General features: G+C 43.7%; 1 protein-coding gene across 2 annotated transcripts in view; it reads left to right on the forward strand.

Annotated features, from left to right (window-relative positions):
- Positions 1 to 20,392, forward strand: part of SLK (STE20 like kinase) — a 357,857-nt gene extending 337,465 nt beyond the window's left edge. For both annotated transcript variants that reach the window (XM_078643720.1, XM_078643721.1), the window contains one exon: positions 17,373 to 20,392. In XM_078643720.1, coding sequence (XP_078499846.1) covers positions 17,373 to 17,519 — 147 coding nt within the window. In that variant the 3' untranslated portion in view covers positions 17,520 to 20,392. The remainder of the gene's footprint in view (positions 1 to 17,372) is intronic.
- Positions 20,393 to 21,145: the final 753 nt, after the last annotated feature.

The raw sequence follows: 21,145 nt of genomic DNA on the forward strand, positions 1-21,145 counted from the left end.
GTGTTGATATATATTCCTAAACCTATCTAATGCAAGCAATCTCTAGGTAGTGCCGCTTCTCCGTCTGTCTTGGGATAGCTGCCTGCTGTATGGCGCTTCCCCGGGCTGTCACTCTGGGGGCAGTTGCATGCCCACTGGGGTGGGGCACTACTGTGACAATTCTCGGACTGCCCAATCAAGTAGATCACTAAATGTCTCATTTGCTTGGGTGGGTTGAGAGTTGTCGCAGGTGTGTTTCACTTGGGTGGGTGTGCCGAGTTCTTTTGGAGTGATTGCTTGGGGAGGTGCTGTGCACCCTGGAGTTGTCTTGGGATGGATTGAGTGGCGATGCTACCACATGTGATTGCTGGCATTGGCTGAGTTTGGGAATAGCCATATTTTTATTGTCTGTCTTCCTTTGGTGACAAAACCAGTTTCAAGACTAGGAGTTGCCACAGAGTGTGTCGATGTCTTCTTAGGATGAGTTCAATGTTTTGACACCCAGTCAGGGGTTCTTCAGGTGGTTTCTGGTGTTTCTTTGCATCCCACGCCTCTTGGCACCAGCTTGGTATCCTGGCAGTCTGTGGTCTCTCACGAGCAGGACTTCATCATGGTGGAGATCTGTCCACCTCATCTACGCTTACTCAAGGATATACATAGACATGGTCCGGATGTGCCTGACTTTAAAATGGCGACCTCCGCTGCCTTTGTTTCCCCGGCAGCCACTATGACAGTCCCCAGTTCCTTCTCTGATATCGAGCTGGACTACACCAAGCGCCGCCATCTCCGCCTACACGTCGATTTCAGCAGCAACGGCATTCAGCCGGGATGTTTCCCTGAGCGGGGAGTCCCAGCCGGATGGTCTATCCTCTAATCACTGAACTCCCTCTCTGGCTTGTTTCTATGCCCTCCCCCCACCTTCTTCTTTTACTTCTATCCTCGTAGCCTATACATCTATTCTAAACAGTTTTTCTCAAATGTTGAGACCTGAGCAACATGGCTGATGCCTGATGGAGTTGCTAGACAACTAATGAGGAGATTGGCCCTGGTTTCCCCCTCGACCGTCACCTACCCAGCCGGACATTGGACACAGTTCTTCCTTGTCTCCCTGCTACGGCTCCTTCTTCCCCTCCCTTCCTATAAATCCTCTCAACCTCGTTGTTTGTTTACTGTACATTATTACGATATTGCATCTAATGCAATTTGTAACGCAATGTTCCTCTGTCATAGCGCTCTGATACCTACGGGTCTAGCCAGCGCCTTATAATTATTTTGATGTACCTCCTAATGCAACGTTCCCCTCGGTAAGTGCTCTGATACCTCCGGGTCTAGATAGCGCTATATAACCGTCGCAAATCAAATAAACTAAAAACAGTTTTTTCCTGAATGCTGACACCTGAGCAACATGGCTGATGACCGGTGGAGTTGCTTGACAGCTAATGAGGAGATTGGCCTTGGTTCCCCCCTTGACCGTCACCTACAAGTTTGCGCTATAGAAAACTTTATAACTAAATACATAAATAAATTCACTCGTACACCCATACAGCAACTCACGGTCACCCCTAGAGCTACTCACACATTACTCACTCACCCATCAAGTGAATTGCACAGCCACTCACTCACCTATATCAGCACTGACAAAAGCACACATTTACCCATACAGCCACTCGCATTCACACACCCACCAATACAGTCATTCATATACCCCATCACCCACCTAGACTGCCTTTGATTTACCCAGTTACTCACCCATATACCACTGACCCATCCACTCACTCACCCATACAGCCCTTCACACATGCATTCACTAACCCATACAGCCACTAACTCACCCACTCATTCACCCACTCATTCACCCACCCAGGCAGTCACACACACCCTCACCCACCCATACAGACACCCAGACAACCAATCACTCATACATACAGCCACCCACGTACGCAGTCACATGCCCATACAACCACTTAGACACCAATTGAAAGACATTTACACAACCAATCACTCACCCATACATTCACTGAGACACCTAATCACTCACTTATAGTCAATCACACACACACTGACTCATCCATACAGGCACTCATACACCCAGTGATTCACCAATACGACTTGGTATATATATATATTTAACACTCATAAACTTTACAATAACACCCAGTCACTTGATTATGTCATTTGAGATGTCATCAGTGATGTCACTGACCATGTCATGAGTTATGTAATATGTGAGGTCATAAGCAGTGCATTGCTGGGTGCAAGATACAGTTGACTCAGCTAAGGTTATGGTTAGGCTCAGTTTTCACTCATACAAAACCAGTGTCAGTTTTGATTTTTCTAAACTCTAATTCTGAGTGAGCACCAATTCCTTTTGGGAGGTGTGCACAGTAAGCGAATGACCGCCTTTGATAGTTGCAGCACTCGCCGTGCTAGATAGCGGCGACTGAAAGGTGGTAATAAAAAAACAGATATATAAAACCACAGTAAGCACCAGAGTTACTGGCATTTGTAGAAGGCATACTAGCTGAAACGCGTCATGCCGCAGAAGGATATATATATATATTACCTGCTGACGATTGCCAGTAGGTAGTAATAGTTAGGTTTTTTGATTTGCCTTGATCTTTGGCGCCGGTTAACGAATCTTCACGAAATGTTCCCAAAAAAAGTTTTCCGGTCATTCTAGTTGCACATAGAAAGTTTTGGGGTGATCTGTCAGGCAAGGGCTGAGAAAAATGGGAGGGGGTTCAAAAAATGTTTTTCCCATGTTAATTCCCATAGAGATTTTAGAAACAACTACAGCTTGCATCGCTGGACAGAATTGGTAGGTAGCCCTTGGTCTGGAAAGCTCTTTTGTGATTTGGTGTAAATCCGTTCAGTTGTTTTGAAGATAAAAGAAGATAAACACATTTGTATATCTAGAGGTGCAGAACTTCAGCGGATCCAACCGTTATTGTCCAGATATCTGATTGGCTGCCAACACTTCAACCAGGAAGAGTTGGCAGCCATTTTTGAATAAAAAGGTAAAAAAAAAAAGAGAGAAGGGGCATGGAAGAAATCCCCTGACTCCCTAGGCCTAGTGCTAGGGATCTCACTTGGGCCCAAAAAGTTTAAAAAAAAAAAAAAAATGGTGGTGAATCCCAGTAATCCTGCGCTTCTTTGTATTAGGGCCCCCAAATGGGCTAGGCCATGGGAAATATTTTTATATATATTATGGGGAGGGGAGCGCATGCGCCCCTCCCTCCCCATGGCCGATATGGACCCCAGGGACCACCACCTCGCCGGGGCCAAGCCAACGCTATATGAAGAGGGGGGTGCGTGGCCCGCTCCGTAGTCTGTTCACAGCCCCAGGGACCTCCATCTCCACAAAACAAGGCCATTAAAATAGTAATGAAGGGAGCCGGGACCACCCTCCCAGGCCATTTATGGCCCCAGGGACCACCACCTCTCCAGGGCTTGGCTGTATGTGGAAAGGGGAGGGGGCTTCCCCACTTTCGGGCCATTTTCAGCTCCAGGGACCACCACCTCCCCGGGGCGTGCCCTAGAATAGGAAAGGTGGGGGGCGTGCTGCCTTGTTTTCGGAGCCATTAAGGACCCTGTGGATTGCCAGCTTCCTATGTCCCGAGGTGACCACCCTCGGGACATAGATGGTTGCTCTTTCTATGACCGCTGGTGACATGCACGAGTAAACAGTAAGTATGCTCCCAACCGGCAGGAGCAGAAAAACTTCTCTTGTTTGCTGAGAGCGACTTAGGAAAACAGATTAAAGAATTGGTTCCACACAGATAGCAGCATGTTTGGCTGCTCCCTGCGTGCGGAAGCTATGCCGGCTCCCGTTAGAGGCAGGGAGGCGTCAGGAACTACAGGGGCATTGATGCTTCCCCCACGGTCCCCACCAGTGGACACTGGGTACTTTGGGTGGGCTCCCCGGCACCCAGCATGAAGTGGCCAGGCCCCAGGGGATGGGGTCCCCAAGGTCAAAATCAGCCTGGGAGGGGGGGGGGGGGCGCATGGCTTCCCCTCAACCAATTAATTCAAGACCGGGACCCTGAGGATCAGGTCCCAGGGAAGGGGGGGGTCACGTGGCCTTGCCCTCCTTTGTAATAGAACTGAAAACCTAAGTGGAGGTGAATGCATTGTTTATATATTGAAGCGCAATATGATCTGTAGTGACTGTGATGAGTGGTTTCTTGTCATCTCCTGGTGAGAGTAGAGTCAATGGTTCTCCCTTTTAATTACCCTGAGTATGCAAATGCTCAAAATCCATCTGCAAAGCTTAACTCATTTGACCCCACCCCATCTTCCTTAGTAGTATGCAAAGGTCTTCCCTCCTCTTCCAACGTTGATGGACTGCTTACCAAAAGGCCCCGAAGTGCATTTCCCACCAAATTTGATTAAGCGTTCTTGATACAGAGGAATAAGAGACAATTCCACCAAAAAAGAAGCACTTCATAAAGTTAAGAGTAAGCACCCTTGTTTGGCTGAGAGTCCCCTCTTTGTAGTCTCGTCCTCTTTTCTAGCAGAGAGTTGAAATGAATTGAGACATTTGGATATAGATGTTTTCCTCAGGCATCACAGCCCTCTGGTCAGTCAGTACAAGCTGCTTGCTGGTAATATCTACCTATGCTTTATGGAACATGCGTGGCAAGGTCTTGCTGGCAGTCCCCGAGGAATTTCGGGCCCATTTGGCTCAAAACATCCAGGATATTTAGGACGCCTTAAAGTACATTATCCGCTCTGGGCTGAAGGAACCCTGTCGACTGCTTGATTAGAGCAGTTGGCCTAACTTGGGCTTAGGTCGCACACTTGGATGCGATCCACAGTCTTCTCTGGAGACCTGCAGGCCTTTTTTATTGGAAATGCCATTTTATGGATCTTGGGAAAGAAGAACGTTTCAGCGTTGCAACACTTCAAAGTCTGGGTCATTGTGTGACCTAGGCCTTTCTAACCTGGCAAAACAATATGCTCACCAGTTTTGCCCCTTTCAAGGCTACTCCAGAGGATTGTAGTACTCCCCACACCAAAGCCTGCTGCCCACGCAACAGTCACGCTAGTCCTTTCTGGGTCTGGGGGATGGGGATCAAGCAAACAACTTCCAAGCCATCAAGGATAACAAACTTCCTAGCCTCCTACACATCCACATCCACCTCCAAGCCTCATGTCCATGTTGCTTCAAGAAGTACTGGCTCTTATGGCCAAACGAACCATAGGGAGGGTTCTGGCAAAGGTAATCTGGACTGGCTGTTACTCCTGTTATTTCTTCATTTTAAAGAAGGACTGAGGCCTTGTAATTCTTGATCCTCTTCAAGGGCAAGTCCAAGATACTCTTGCTGGCCATAGTTCTGACTACCCTGTTTCAGGCAATTGCATGGTGGCTTTGGGCATGCAAGACCCATCCTGCAGCCAGACTGATCCTAATGCTCTTCGAGATGGGCCAGAAGCATTTTTAATTTGCTGCCTCCCCTTTGGCACACCAGTGCCCCTCTGGGTGTTCATGAAAGGGATGGTGGGGGTCACAGCATACCTTCAGTGGTTTGGGATACCAGCTACTGGATTTTGAAGGGAGGCTGGCCGCAATCAGTCATAGACCACTGCTGCTTGTTGGGATTCACAATGTGATGGAGACTTCCAGATGCAGATTCCTTACCTTAGAATATTCCTCAGGCGTCAGACTGGATCTGGAACATTTTGAGCAGTAACTCTGCACTTCTGTAGGTGGTGCCAGCCGACTCCTTGTCAGTGTCGTCTGTGCCGGATGTGAGGTGCACGATGCCTAAATCGCCCCATCCGTCAATGTCATCTGAAGACACAAGGGAGCAATGTAATTCAAGGTCGGCCTCAGAGGTTGAGCCTGCGCTTGGGCCAGCAGCGTGTCTCCCCGACTTTCTTGGACCCGTAGGGACCCCTGCCCAAATTTGTGAGTTCTATGAGGCCATACACCGCGTATTTGGGCGGCCCGTTCCAGGTAGTGTGCCAGTGGCCCCGAGTTTGGAGGGGGCTTCCAATGGTTCTCCAGTAGTTTTTTCCCGGCTCCAGCCAGGCCCTTTGGATCCACAGATGGATCTGAACCAGCACTGGTCGTACAACCTTGAACCTCCCCAATGCCGGTCCCCATGTCAACGCGCCTGGCGCCAGAGGTGCCCTCCGGCTGCACCAACCCTATTCTCTTCCCCGACTAACACAGAGCCGGAGAGGAGTCGTCTGATGCTGTCACAGACTAGAGCCATGCCTTCCAGACCGAGCCCTATTCTTATGGTCTGTGACTCGAAGGATTGGGAGAGGTTGCAGATTGTTTTGGATTGGAGTGGGCAGATTGTTTTGGATTGGAGTGGGCAGATTGTTTTGGATTGGAGTGGGCAGATTGTTTTGGATTGGAGTGGGCAGATTGTTTTGGATTGGAGTGGGCAGATTGTTTTGGGTTGGTGTGGGGCAGATTGTTTTGGATTGGAGTAGGGCAGATTGGAGTAGACAGATTGTTTTGGATCGGAGTAGGCAGATTGTTTTGGATTGGAGTGGGACTGATTGGAGTAGGCAGGTTGTTTTGGATTGGAGTGTGGTGGATTGGAGTGGGGGCAGGCTATTTTCTATTGGAGTTGGGGCAGACTGTTTTGGATTGGGGTGGGGGCAGATTGTTTTGGACTAGAGTGCGGAAGATTGGAGTGTAGCAGATTTTATGGAGTGGGTGGGTTTGGAGGATAGGAGTGTGGTGGATTGGATTGGTGTGAGTGGTTTGGATTGAAGTGAGGTGGATTGGATTTCTCTGAGGGGGGATTTGATTAGTGGGACGGATTGGTGTGGGGTGAGGAGGTTTACATTGGAGTTTGGTGGATTGGGGTGTCCTGCACGATTATGTGGTAAAGCATCCTTTCACAAATTACACATAAGAAAGAAACAATGTCGCTGTGCAATAACATAATACTCATCTTTTGAGATCAGCGCTCATGATCAAAAACAAAAGAAAACATCAGTGCTGAGTGAGAAAAGAAGACTTGATCAAATAAAAGAAAGTTAACTATATAAAAATAAATCTTTACAATTGTGTTTGACCCGCTTGCTGGGCACATTTTTGCCTTCTGTTTGCTGGGCACTCAAAGGTAAAAGGACCCAAATAGTACCTCAATCATGTCGGGCGCAGCGGACGGGCGAAGATTAAGTTGAATCAATCAGTGCTTAGTCCCTGCTCCACAGAGAGGAATGGAAATTATGTTAGGCCTGCCTTGACAATATTAAGGGGTAGTCAAGAAGAGTGGCACCCAAGCCAACAAATTGCAAGCAGCGGGCAGCTCCAAGCCCTTTTCTGTATTTTTTATTTATTTATTTATTTATTCAATAGTTTTATTTAGCGCTGGCTAGACCCGGAGGTATCGGAGCGCTTTACATGAGGTTCCACGAAAATTACATTACAAAATTACATCAGTTCCAATTTACATCAGTTGCTAGACAAACAAATGCAAGAGCATAGAAGACGAGATGATTGAAGTGTAGAGGGGAGGGGGGTAAGGGTAAAGGGATAGGAGGGAGAGTACCGGCCCATGGAAGCAATGCTGTAAAGTTTTTGGGATCCAGGCTTGCCTCTTGGGACATTCTACCGGTGAGGAATCTGCTGTTAAATTAAGTATCTATCAGAAAAAACTTTACCGAAGGTAAGTAATATTTTCTTCAGAGTCTGATTTCAATTTTCGAGATGCAGCTATCTCTGACAGTAGTCAAGAAGTTGCTGGGCATGAATGTGTCCTGCATAAAGTTAGCTCCCAATGCTCTTCTGCAGATGCATTCGGTAAAGGAGTGCCTGGCATCCCACTGGGCTTGGGAACTTGTAATGTTGGTGTTGCCACACATTAGATATGGGCTTCTCTGGTGAACACACACACACAATATCACTATAGGACAGCATTTTGCTGATCCCCAGCTACACACACCAAGCATGACAGACCCTCTTTTTACAGAGTGAGTCACATATTTCTTATTTCACTGTTCAAGGCAAATGAAGCAATGTAGAACAACAACTTCTCATACATGTTTTGGAATTGAAGGCAGAGTTTCTGGCACAGATATACATGCTAGTAGGAAAATAAATACAAACAAAAAGCATGACAAACATTAGATTCAGAAGCAGCAGCTGATACACTTCCTACTCCTGCCTCAAGCTGCTCACCAGATGTGGCAGACACTAAATGCATCACCTTGAGGAGGACCTTCGCAACACAGGCAATAAATGACTGTATCTGCTGAGCAAATCTGCATTCAAAAGGCACGAGTGGGAGCTAAATCTCAAGAACTTCGTTTCGTAATTTCAGATGTGGCGCACACCAGGCAGATCTGTAGGTTACATTTCAAAACAAAAAATAGCCACTCTTCACGTTCAGGTTTCCATGCCCCCAATCGCATATAAATGATCTATGGATAAACTGGTCAGGGATATTTGCATACGCTTTTCTACCTCTCCTACTGATTCCTTTAGTGTTATAAATTAAGCCACACTGGAAACTGGGTATTACTCTAGTCCACATTCCCTCAATCTAGCAATTTTGGCTCCTGAATTTGGATAGCTGAACTTACCATTGGAGTGCATGGTAAATCTTAAAGAAGCACTTTGGTCCAGAATAGGGGCTTGTGTGCGAATAAATGAATATGCTTTTTTCCCTACTGTGAACAAACTATGTACCCACTTAGTGCAACCCTGTCACACATATTGTGTTACAGTTATCAGCAGTGGTTGATATCTACAAAATAGATAAATAATTTCTCTTTGTAAAACTCCTGTCATCAAAGCCTTAATGGAAGGGGTCAGAAGAGTTATGTCACCTAGGGTTTGTGGCGTGAATCTTTCTGGATTCAATATGCTGTGCACTATTCTGCCATCTAGTGGTTGGGTTCGGAATTGGAGTCTTTTCTCTTGTTTTTCTTTTTTTCGTGCGCATCGACATACCACCATTTGGTGTCCTTAGCGACGTCGACTCGCTTTCTCCGGAGCTCCCACCTTTGGTGGCCATCTTCAGATTCTTTTTTCCGCTTTGGGTCTGGATCGTCACCGAAGAGTTCCAGAGAGTGGGAGACCGAATCGACGAAAATAGAAGAAAATCGACTAAAATCACAGATTTAAGCAAGCCTGACTATGGGTCAGGTAACCGGGACAACAAACGAAACGGTTTCAACCGAGATCTCGACGTTCAACGGAAAATCGCACACAGGGGGCTCCCTGAGCGCGGGGATGGACAAAACACCTTTCAAGGTTTGCACCAATTGTCACCACAAGTACACCCAGAAGGACCAGCATCCAGTCTGCAACCTCTGCCTGCTGCTCAACCACAACAGTGAGGACTGCAACGCGTGCTCGGCGTTCCCAACCAAGAGAGGCAGAGAAGGGCGAACTACACCATGCAGAGGCAAGGGTCACCTCCCTCGCTCCGAGACTTGGGCCTCTCCAGTGGAGAGGAGGACAACATCGCCGAGGGACCGGAGGACTGCACTGTCATCCAAAAGAAAACGTCGAAGGAGGTAATAGTCGTCAACCCCCAAACACTCGAGCGACACTCATAAGAGTAAAGCAAAGTCAAGGGGAACATTGCAGTCGAAACGCTTGGCGAAAGCAACAGCACCCAAGGACAAGCAGCCCAGCGGATGCTTCAAAAAGGACTCCCAGAAGGCGAAGACCCGAAAAATCGAGGTTAAAGAAGGATGCCCTCGAAAAGGACACTTCAATGCCGAGAAAAGAAGGGTCAACGACTTTGACATCGACAACCTCGAAGCAAACCGCTCAAACTCAACACCGAACAGGCTGCCGAGATGGAGAGAAAGAAAAGGAGGCTCAAGGCCGAAATGGCGAGCATCCTGCAGCGAAAAAAGGACTTCCCCGAAAAGACGAGCCAATACACCATCCCGACGAAGACCCTGAACCGCCAAAAAACGCCTGGACCGGTCGAGGAACAGGAGGAAGAGGGCCTGTATTACTTCCAAGGTGAGGGGGATCACCAAACCTACCAGGACTCTATGTCCTTGGAGGCACAAGAGTTGAAGTGGCATGACCTCAACGCCGAATTGCCGGAAGAAGGAGTAGACTCATACCCTTCGAGGCCTTCACCACCAGACAACACAGGGGTCTTTAATATGGTCGTTAGAAAAGCTGCAGACACATATGGAATGAAATTGGAGGAGAAGCCCAAGGCATGTTTTCTCCTGGAAACTGTTACCTCAACAAACAAGGAGTCAGTTCCTGCCCATGGTCCCTAGTGTGCTGGACCAGGGCAGGGAGGCTTTCAGGGAGCCAGCTGTATGTAAATCAGTGACCCCAAGGACAGAAAAGAAGTACAAGGGACCCTGCATACATTCAGGCATCAGTGTCAGCTGATTCAATAATTACAGCAAACGCTAGGAAAAAGGCTGATATACCAACAAATGCCGGACCACCTCCAGACAAGGAGAGTAGAAGGACGGAACCTCATGGGGAGGAAAGTAGAACGGAGTGCAGCGATTCAATGGCACATTGCTAACTCAAACGCCCTGATCAACAGGCACGCATACCAGCACTGGGAGGAAGTGGGGCAACTCCTGAAACATCTACCAGAACAGTACCAGCAAAGAGCAGTCCACCTGGTAGAGGAAGGAAAAACATAGCTTTCACATGTTTAAAGTCGGCTTTGGATGCTGCGGAGATGTCTAGCAGGCAAATGATGATTGGGGTGACGGAGAGAAGACATGCATGGCTTAGGATTTCAGGCTTCAAGCCACAGGTACAGAACAACATCCTGAACACACCCTTTAATGGAGAGCAACTTTTTGGGACGCCAGACAAGTTAACTCAGCTCAAAAAGGACAAGACAGCAAGGTCCATGGGAGCACTGCAGTTCAGATGAGAAGAGGTTCACCCTCAAGAAGATAATTTACAACAAGGGGTGGTGATGGACAGAGTCTCTGAATTAAGCAGAGTACTCTCACCCAGTCAAGAGATCAGGGCTAGATACAACACCGTTTTTTAGCTCATTGCACCATCCCAGTTTCAGAACCTGGCTGTATGCAAATTAGTCTGTCCCTGGCCCAGTGCATCATGGGAACAGGGCAGACCAGATTACAAAAGCCAATTCTTACACTGGGAAGGAAACAAGCTTCCGGGGACCGGTTTCTGCCATTTCAGGCGTCTTCGGCCCGGCTTGCTTGAATCCTGATGGTGCAATGAGCAAGGGACTCACATCTGAGTATACCCTTCCACGCTTAGGGTGGACAAAATAATTTACAACAAGGGGTGGTGATGGACAGAGTCTCTGGATTAAGCAGAGTACTCTCACCCAGTCAAGAGATCAGGGCTAGATACAACACCGTTTTTTAGCTCATTGCACCATCCCAGTTTCAGAACCTGGCTGTATGCAAATTAGTCTGTCCCTGGCCCAGTGCATCATGGGAACAGGGCAGACCAGATTACAAAAGCCAATTCTTACACTGGGAAGGAAACAAGCTTCCGGGGACCGGTTTCTGCCATTTCAGGCGTCTTCGGCCCGGCTTGCTTGAATCCTGATGGTGCAATGAGCAAGGGACTCACATCTGAGTATACCCTTCCACGCTTAGGGTGGACAAAATAATTTACAACAAGGGGTGGTGATGGACAGAGTCATGGCTTAGGATTTCAGGCTTCAAGCCACAGGTACAGAACAACATCCTGAACACACCCTTTAATGGAGAGCAACTTTTTGGGACGCCAGACAAGTTAACTCAGCTCAAAAAGGACAAGACAGCAAGGTCCATGGGAGCACTGCAGTTCAGATGAGAAGAGGTTCACCCTCAAGAAGGCCAAATAGTAGGGGAGGCAACCTGCCTAGTACATCGCACCAAACCTTCCAACAAGGTTATCAAGGAAGCGGCCAGGGCCAGCAGCAGAACTGGCAGTACCAGCCTCGAGGACAGTCCTTTCGAGGGCGCTCAAATGGACGAGGACAGGCACGGAGAGAAGGGCAATAGCCCACCTCCAAGTGACTTCGCCGTAAGGCAAACGCCCACCCTAACAACACTTCTAGGGGGGCATCAAGACATAAAGAAAAAACAAAACCTGATTTTACACAATAAACAGTTCCTCAAACACATAATACCAGTAGGAGGCAGAATAAGAGACTTCCTCCAGGAGTGGAAGAAGGTCACAACAGACAAATGGATTCTAAACATCATACAATACAGCTACTGTATAGAGATAGAAAAACAGCCTCCAAACAAGAGACCAAGGAACAAGGTGCACTCAGCGAAGGAACTTTTGTTCTTGCTACTAGAAGCGCAGGAACTGCTCAGGAAGGAGGCAATAAAGGTAGTACTGCACAAGGAGAGGAACAAGGGGGTTTACTTCACCTACTTCCTCGTACCAAAAGTGGACGGAACGCTAAGACCTATTCTAGATCTAAGGTTCTTAAACAGGTTCATAAGGACACAAAGATTCAAAATGACATCTCTACAAGAGGAAATACCACAAATACAAGAAGGGGATTACATGGCAACTATAGACTCAAAGGACGCGTACTTACACATCCCATCAACAAAAAGCACAAATGCCTACTAAGTTTTTTGATCAACCAAACTCACTACCAGTTCACAATACTGGCATTCGGACTAAAATCCTCACCATGGGTGTTTACAAAATGCCTAGCAGCGGTAGCAGCGCACCTAAGAAGGCAAGGGATACACGTATACCCCTACCTCGATGACTGGCTTGTGAAGGCAAGCTCTTACAGCCAATGCAAACGACACATCCAGCAGGTCGTACAAACGCTAATCCATCTGGGTTTCTCAATCCATTGGGGAAAGTCTGCTATAGAGCCGGAACAGGTGAAGATATTCTGAGGGTCAGAGGTCGACACCATACAAGGCAAGGTGTTCCCCAGCACAAAGAGAACTTTGGCAATACTGAAGGAAACACATCATTACCGCAAGGGGAAAGTTCCGATAGTGAAGACGGTGAGGAAGCTGATGGCATTGATGGTGTCATGCATGCACCTGGTCCCAAATATTCGACTCCACATGAGACCATTCCAGGAATATATACAGCAACAATGGTCACAGGCAACAGGGAGCTGTGAAGATCTAGTGGTTGTCACACACACAGTGCGAGAATTGATAGTGGGCAACCCAATATACCCTTGAGGGTTTGGGCAAAAGATATGGTAGGGTAACAGTACCTTCAAGGTACTGTTACCCTACCACACACACAGTGCAGCAGGAAATAGTGTGGTGGAACAAGGAAAACATATCACAAGGGAAACCATTCACACAACCAACTCCGACAGTGACCATCACAACAGATGCCTCCCAGCTAGGGTCGGGCCTGCACATGAACAAACTCAATGTGAGGGGGTTATTGTCGCAGCAAGATGCGGTCAAACACATCAACTACCTGGAACTAAAAACAGTATTCCACACCTTAAAAGCCTTTCAGAAGAAGCTGTACGGAAGCAGGGTGTTGATCCAAACAGACAACACAACCACCATGTTCTACATCAACAAGCAAGGAGGAACACAATCAGTAGCACTATCAGGGCTAGCACAGAAAATATGGACATGGGCCATTCCACTAATAGACCTCCAAGCAATACATCTCCCAGGGAAAAACAATGTGGAAGCAGACTCAGCAGGCCAACGTTAGCATCCCACGAATAGGAGATCAACCAACAGGAAATAGAAAAACTCTTCCGTAAGTGGGGTACACCTCAAATAGACCTATTTGCAACACACCAAAATGCCAACACTTTGCATCCAGACAACCAGACCATCGGTCCCAAGGGAATGCGCTATGGATAAATTGGTCAAAGACATTTGCATACGCTTTTCCCCCGATACCACTGATACACAGGGTACAAAACAAATGCAGGATAAGCAACGTGACGCTAATACTAATAGCCCCTAAGTGGGCCAGACAGTCCTGGTTCTCACCAATAGTGGAAATGGCACAAGCACCAGCGCACAGATTCCCAAGACGGGACCTGTTAACAATGCAGAACGGAAGGGTGCTACACCCAGAGAGCCTCAGCCTAGCAGCATGGCTCCTGAAGACCTAGAATTTGCACACCTCAAACTACCAGCTAGTACAATGGCAGTACTCAGGGAGGCAAGGAGACATACCACAAGAAAGTGCCACATAGCAAAGTGGATAAGATTCTCCGAATGGTGTATTAGGGAGAAACTACAAAGAAAATCACAAAGGAATCCACAGTACTAAAATACTTAACGCACCTACTACAAAGTAAACTAAGCTACACATTCCTAATGGTGCACTTAGCGGGGATAGTGGCTTACACAAGAGAAGAAACAAGTAAAAGTTTCCTCACCTCCCAAGTTGTAAAAAGATTTCTAGAAGGAGCAAAGAGAATCGCACCTCCAAACAGAATGCCAGCACCAGCATGGAACCTCAACGTAGTGCTTACTGAATTGATGAAGGCACAATTTGAACCTATTCACAAGGCTACACAACGCATGCTCACGCTAAAGACAGCCTTCTTGGTAGCTATCACATCCATACGAAGAGTAAGTGAATTGCAAGCACTAACACTTCAAGAGCCCTACCTGCAAATACACAATGATAGGATTGTAATGAGAACAGACCCACACTTCATGCCAAAGGTGATGTCACGGTTCCACATCAATCAAACAATTCAAATTCCTAGTTTTTTCCAAAAACCAACCACAAGCACAGAAAGGGTGCTACACACATTAGACACCAGGAGGGCTGTAATGCACTATATCGAAAGGACAAAGGAGTGCAGAAAGACAAAGCAGTTCTTATATTTCCTTTGCCAGCAGTTTTTTAGGGACGACCAGTTACCAAAATACCATTGCACGGTGGATTGCACAAACCATACAACTCTGCCACAAACTAGCAGGACAACTGTTAAAAGGAGCAGTAGAAGCACAAAATCCAACGGCGGACTCCAGGTGCCGCACAAACCTAAATGTATTAACCCAAGCTGTAGTCAAAGTAACGGTTGAATGAGAGGTGTGCACTGGCTACTCCTGCATCCGCCGTTGGGGGATGCAATCCTCCTGCTCGGGAAGCAAAACTGGAAACGAATGGAGCGGTGCACAACCAGAGTATAGTCACGTTCAATGATGAAGCAAAATCAGTTCCTTCGTTGGTATCATCCTTTATTTCAATATATCCAAAAGAACAAAAACAGAACATCAGCCTGCGCGTTTTGTTCAGGGAATGAACTTCGTCAGGGCAAGGTGTATGTTGAAATCTAATATTCGTGGTCGAAATAGGGTCCGATGTCATCCCAGATCATAAACGGTCACAGTAATGTGGTATGGGCCTCCATGATAAGGGCCAATGTAAATAAGCCTGGAGCGTTTCCTGTTAAAAGGAGCAGCTCATGCTTACTCAACAAGGAAGAAAGGCGCAACAATTGTGTTTCTAGCGTACACACCTAGTCAAGACATTTGCCAAGCTGCAACATGGTCTTCAGTGCACACGTTCACTAAGCACTACTGCGTAGATATTCAAATGAACAAGGAAACGCAAGTGGGACAGAAGGTCTTACAACACAGATTCAGTAACTAGAGCTCATCTTCCACTGAGCCACCACAATAAGGACAAACCACTACAAAGTCTATGCACAGCATAGTGAATCCAGAAAGATTTCCGCTACAAAACGTACAGCTTCTTACATGTCTGTGTAGTTCTGCAGGTTGAAAACTTTCTGGATTCACTAGCGATCCCCCCTCCTCCGCCAGAAAGATGAGACAGGAGGAAAGGGATTAAAACTGGAGAAATACCTTAAAAGATAAAAGGAAGAAAAAAATAACACAAGACAAGAATAAAGAATTCAAAGATAGCGACAAAAGGTGGGCGCTTCCGGAGGAAGCGTGCCGATGTCACGAAGGACACCAAATGGTGGTATGTCAACGGCCACCTGGGCCATGAAGAAAAAAAAGAGAAAAGAGACTACAGTTCTGGACCCAACCACTAGATGGCGGAATAATGCACAGCACAGTGAATCCAGAGAGTCTTCAAGCTGCAAAACTACACCGACAGGTAAACTAAACTTTATCCCCTGTGACCACTTGGAATCTTAACGTTGTGCTTACAAGGCTTACAGGTCCTCCTTTTAAGTTGATACATTCATGCTCACGCCAAGCATTAACAAGGAACCTTTATAGCAGCCACTTCCTTATGCGATTAACTTAAAATGCTGTAAGAAGAACCATTAATACAGTTACGCAAAAAAAAATTGTTCTCATCTACAATTCTTCCATAGGTGGTATCACCTTTTCACTAAACTGCCTATATTGTTTTAAAATCCTACAAGTAGGACAGTAAACGCATTGCATCTATTAGATAATAACGTAGCTATCAAGTAGTGCATAGGTAGGACTGGACCTTTATGAGAAACTTTGTTTGTCTTGGTTGCAACCAAACACCTTTGAAAGCCTGGTTCCAAAAACAGCTAGCAGGAAGGATTGTTTACTGCTTTCAGCGCATTCATGTTTGTTATGCCCAAGCAAACAGGTAAGCCATTGATATTCCAAAGCCACATCTCACACTTCCAGAAAAATGGACACCATGGCTTTCCTTGGAAGCATCCCTCTTATGGATATTTACAAGACAGCTATATGGTAATCTGCTCACACATTCACAAAACATTATTGTGTTTACATACATTGTAGAAAAAAAGCATAACTGGGTCAAACAGTTTTAAAATTACAGTCTTTAAATTACTGCAAAGCATGCAATCTACAACAATACATGCTGTAAGAAGAGCACACCACTTACCTGTAACCAGATTGTTGTGTTGTGAAGTCAAGTGCAACTTGCCTCTCTGGTGGATAGAACTATTAGACTGGTTAGTTTGACTTTACTAAGCTTTTCATCTTTATTTTTATTCACATTTCACTGTGATAGGTGTGTCTGCTTGTGAATTTAATCTCAGCTGGAGTCTACATGCTGATGCATTGTGGGGTTTGGATACATGGTTACAGATCATTCTCAGATCGAAACTTGATTCTTGAAGTAACCAACATGTGATATTCCGACATAGCACTAGATGGCAGGACAGCACAAATCATATCATCTTTAAAGAGACAACCAGTTGAATACTGTGAAGTAATATTCTTTTATTACTGGGAAAATACTTCAAGGGCAGTGGTTCTGTTTCAAAATTGGTGAAAATGCATAGTACCAATATTTAATTTATAGGACAACAAATAATTCAGGAACAAATACCTTTGTTACTCAATGCTCAGTATAGCTGCCGTCATCTCCGCCTCAAATGAATGAGAAGTCAATTATCTAGGGTTCTCGCCTTTATAGTCTACAAATTCAGTATAACGCTGATTCCTTACTAGTTGGGGCAACAGATTACCACCATTTCTGAACCAACAAGCACAGCGTACTTTTATCTTTTTTTTAACCAGGAATTTTCTTTTTATTCCAGATTCTTGAAGAGGAATTTGCTAGGAAACTTCAGGAACAGGAAGTGTTCTTCCAAATGAGTGGCGAATCGGAATGCCTTAACCCTTCAACACAAAGCAGAATATCTAAATTTTACCCAATTCCCAGCCTTCACTCCACTGGATCATAACTTTTAAAATGTGTAGTTTTATATTCTATTTTTGCCATTCTCTGATTCCGCATTTTCTCTTGATTTACTTAACCTGTATGAGAGTAACGTGAAGCTCTACATTCAGTTGAGTAAAGTGCAGGCATCATTCTTTAGTTTTCTTGTGCATTTGGGAAAGTATATAGCAACTTTGTTTGACTGATAATACATTTTACCTCTAACAATGTTAACATCCTAATGTTTTTCTCCTTATCCATTTGATGTCTAGGAAAAAAAGAAATTAAGTTTAAAAAAATGTTACGTTGTTTTGAAGGTCCTATTTTGGATAGGATTATTATATTCCTATTGAGCCTGAGTTTGAAATATCAAAATATGTCAGTATTTTGTAATCTTGAGAATATTTCCATCTTCTGTGTTCAGGTTTCACTTTATTTGTGTTGAGTAAGATTTGTGTACAAAAGTGGAAAATGCTCAATGATAGTTCAGGGGAATCGATTTGGTCTGAAAATATATTGACACTGTTGATTATTCTGCAAACACTGTGCTAAACGTATCTTATCATTGGTTCAAGACTATAACCAATGTGTTGCCAACCTTTTTAAATATTTCAGAGTGAAGTGAGCAGCTGAAAGAAGTTCAGTGCTCCAGGATTTTTCTTTCTATTTTAATTTTTTGATCAAATCAAGCTCTGGAAGCTGTGATCTGTTTTGGTTCATAGTTTTTTAAGCTGTTTCTTTGGTTTGCCATTACTGTAAATTCATTTGAAACACTGCTGCTACGCCACTTGTAAAAAAAAACGAAACCCTAATTTTGCACTAAAATAGGTAGAGGTAAAAAGCAGTTCTTAGCCTAGGTCTTTCATATTTAGTATTACAAACAGTTTTAAAAACTGTTGAACATGCTCTTCAGAGTCAATTATGCACATGCATATATTTCCTCAATACTTTTTATTTGTCCATTTAGGTCTTACAGTTATTGAACTACATGTAATGAATGTGTACAGTACTGTAGAATTCACAAAATACTTGTTTTGGGAGATGTTTCAAAAGATTGGTGTAGTTTATCAGTTGTTAGTTAAGCAAGTCTCATTGTAGTTTCAACTTGTTTAAAAACCTAATTATGTTTTTACAACCTAAAACTCCCCAGAATGACAACTCTTTAGGTGTTTGTTTCTCAGAAATACTGTTTAATTTATTTTTTTACACACAAGCATATTACTAGATATTAGAAAAACATGTGTTTTGTTTCATTCCTAAAATTACTGATAGTTATAATTAGATAATTACTTTGCTTGCAGTGAATTGTGATCAGATTTTATGAACACATTTCAACTGATAAGTGTCACATTTTATTGATTTTGTTTATTTAACCCGTATAAAATAAGATGATTATGAACCCTCCATAACCAAAAATATGTAGAACATATTGTTTAACTTTCACTAGATACAAGTATGTCTACACAGCCCTGGTGGATTGAAGGATATGAACGGTTAAAACTGAAATATTAATTTTGTGAATATGGTGTAAATTCTTCACTGTTAAAAGTATAGTTTATTTTAATTTGTTCCTGTTTCAAGGATTAGAATGTATCATAGTCATATCGACAGTATTCCTATTTGTACTCTAATATGCTCATTGTTCTCAGAAAGGTTTGCTCCCTCGTTCAGGGCTATAGATTTAATTTAAATACTCAATTGCATAAGCTCTTTTTATTCCTGGTTTTATTTTATCCGCCTTGACCCATTTTAGACCCATTGTTTAAAGGTTTTAATCTGATTAAATTGTATACCTTATTAAAATGAACGTATTAAGCAAAAACCAACACGAGGACTCTAATCCTGTTTAGATAGAATGGTTACTTTCCATTATTGCAGAGATCCTTAGGTCACAAATAAAGTTCATGGGAATACATACTTTTGGTTTGCAATTCCAGTTTTATTTATATTTACCTCTTTTAAAAAGTAGCCTTAATTCCAAGTGGTTTAGCAGACATTAATTGTGTACTGTAAATTGACTTAACAATCAACCAGAATATTTTCCATTTAACACATATTGTAAAATCCTGTGATAAGGAATCTCAAAGGCCTTTATCTTTTTTACTTGCATCTATCGGAACATACACTTTATTAAAATACATTCATTGTGTTTTATATTTTAAGCTATGAGAAATTCTTGAAATTAGATACAAATATTTTAAATAGTGTATTCTTCTGTCAAATAACAAGTCTTCAAATAAAATATATTTGAACTTCAATAGATCATATTGCTCATTTCTTGACCAATGTTTTGTCATCTTTTGACTTCATACATCCATAGTTGTTTTGCTTACCTTGAAAACATTCTTATCTTTGATACCAAGATTTTTAGAAACGTTTCCTAACTACCCTTTTTAAGATTGGAGTGACATCATTTATGAAATGTAAAAACATCCAGATTCAGGGGAATTCATAAATGTATTGTTGGAAATCGTGCATCATAAAGCAGTCTGTAAATGTTTGGCTATGTTTGTTTTTTTTACTCTTGAATGCCATTCTAATATTATATTTCAAAGTATTTACGATTTTTTAAAGAATACATTGGAAAAATGAAGATTTCATATCTTGTGACCTTTCCAGTTAACACTACAAATGTGTTATGCAATTATTAGCCATGGTGACGCATTTTGTATGAAGATGAGTACACAAAAGACCATCAAAAATCCAACATTGGTAGAATGTAAAGATTCACATATGAACAGTTTACTCAGTTTGCAAAGACAGAGGCGATCTGTTGTTGGCCCTTATCACAGTGAAGTTTATGTACAAGCACAAACTTTGTTTATATAATTAAATATTGATATCAAGGCTTTCTCTGCCGAACTTGAATGATTATTGTAAATAAAGTATACAGACTGATGCATTGAATTTGTATTTTTGTATCTTTCCTTGTGGCGAGGAAGGATGTTTGTGTAGCTTTCTTTGTTTAGATACTATTGATGCTATCCGGTAAAAATTGATCATTGATCATTTAAATCTTTATTTCGGCACATTATGGCCATAAAAGATACAAAAAACCAACAGTACATATCACATTCATAATAGAGGAATGAAAGATTTACATGGTGTCGGATGGGGTTTGCAGGAAATACAATAAAATCCATAATATAATTAAGAAGGCATATATAAAACATTTAAAAACAATTTATACAGTTCCAGTAGTTTGGTTTCACAGGAGCAATTCATTAATATACAACCAAATAATAATCACAACAACCTTATCCGATACAAAATATTTGCACACAGACCTAGCCATTTATAAATCCAGACCCAATTTCTTACGAGCATAGCTTGCTGATAATAAAAATCTACTGACACAGAAGACAACCACTTGTCTGGTGTCAGTTTTGATAATCCTATATGCTTCGTTATAAGAGCGTACACCTATGACATTGCACAGTGGCTTAATCCACTTTTTCCTTGCTAATAGGTATGCTGCACAAAAAAAGAGGATATGATTATCGTCTTCTTTAGAACTGGACTGACAACACATGCACTTCTCACTTTTTGGAGGCCCTACTGTCTTTTACCACCTTGCTAGGGTTACATTAGTTTTAAGTATTCCATACCTAAATTTCAAATATAGGCTTTTTGCAAAGGGTGGTCGGACCT

The sequence above is a fragment of the Lissotriton helveticus genome, chromosome 5_1 (assembly GCF_964261635.1).
Source record: "Lissotriton helveticus chromosome 5_1, aLisHel1.1, whole genome shotgun sequence".
Taxonomy (NCBI): domain Eukaryota; kingdom Metazoa; phylum Chordata; class Amphibia; order Caudata; family Salamandridae; genus Lissotriton; species Lissotriton helveticus.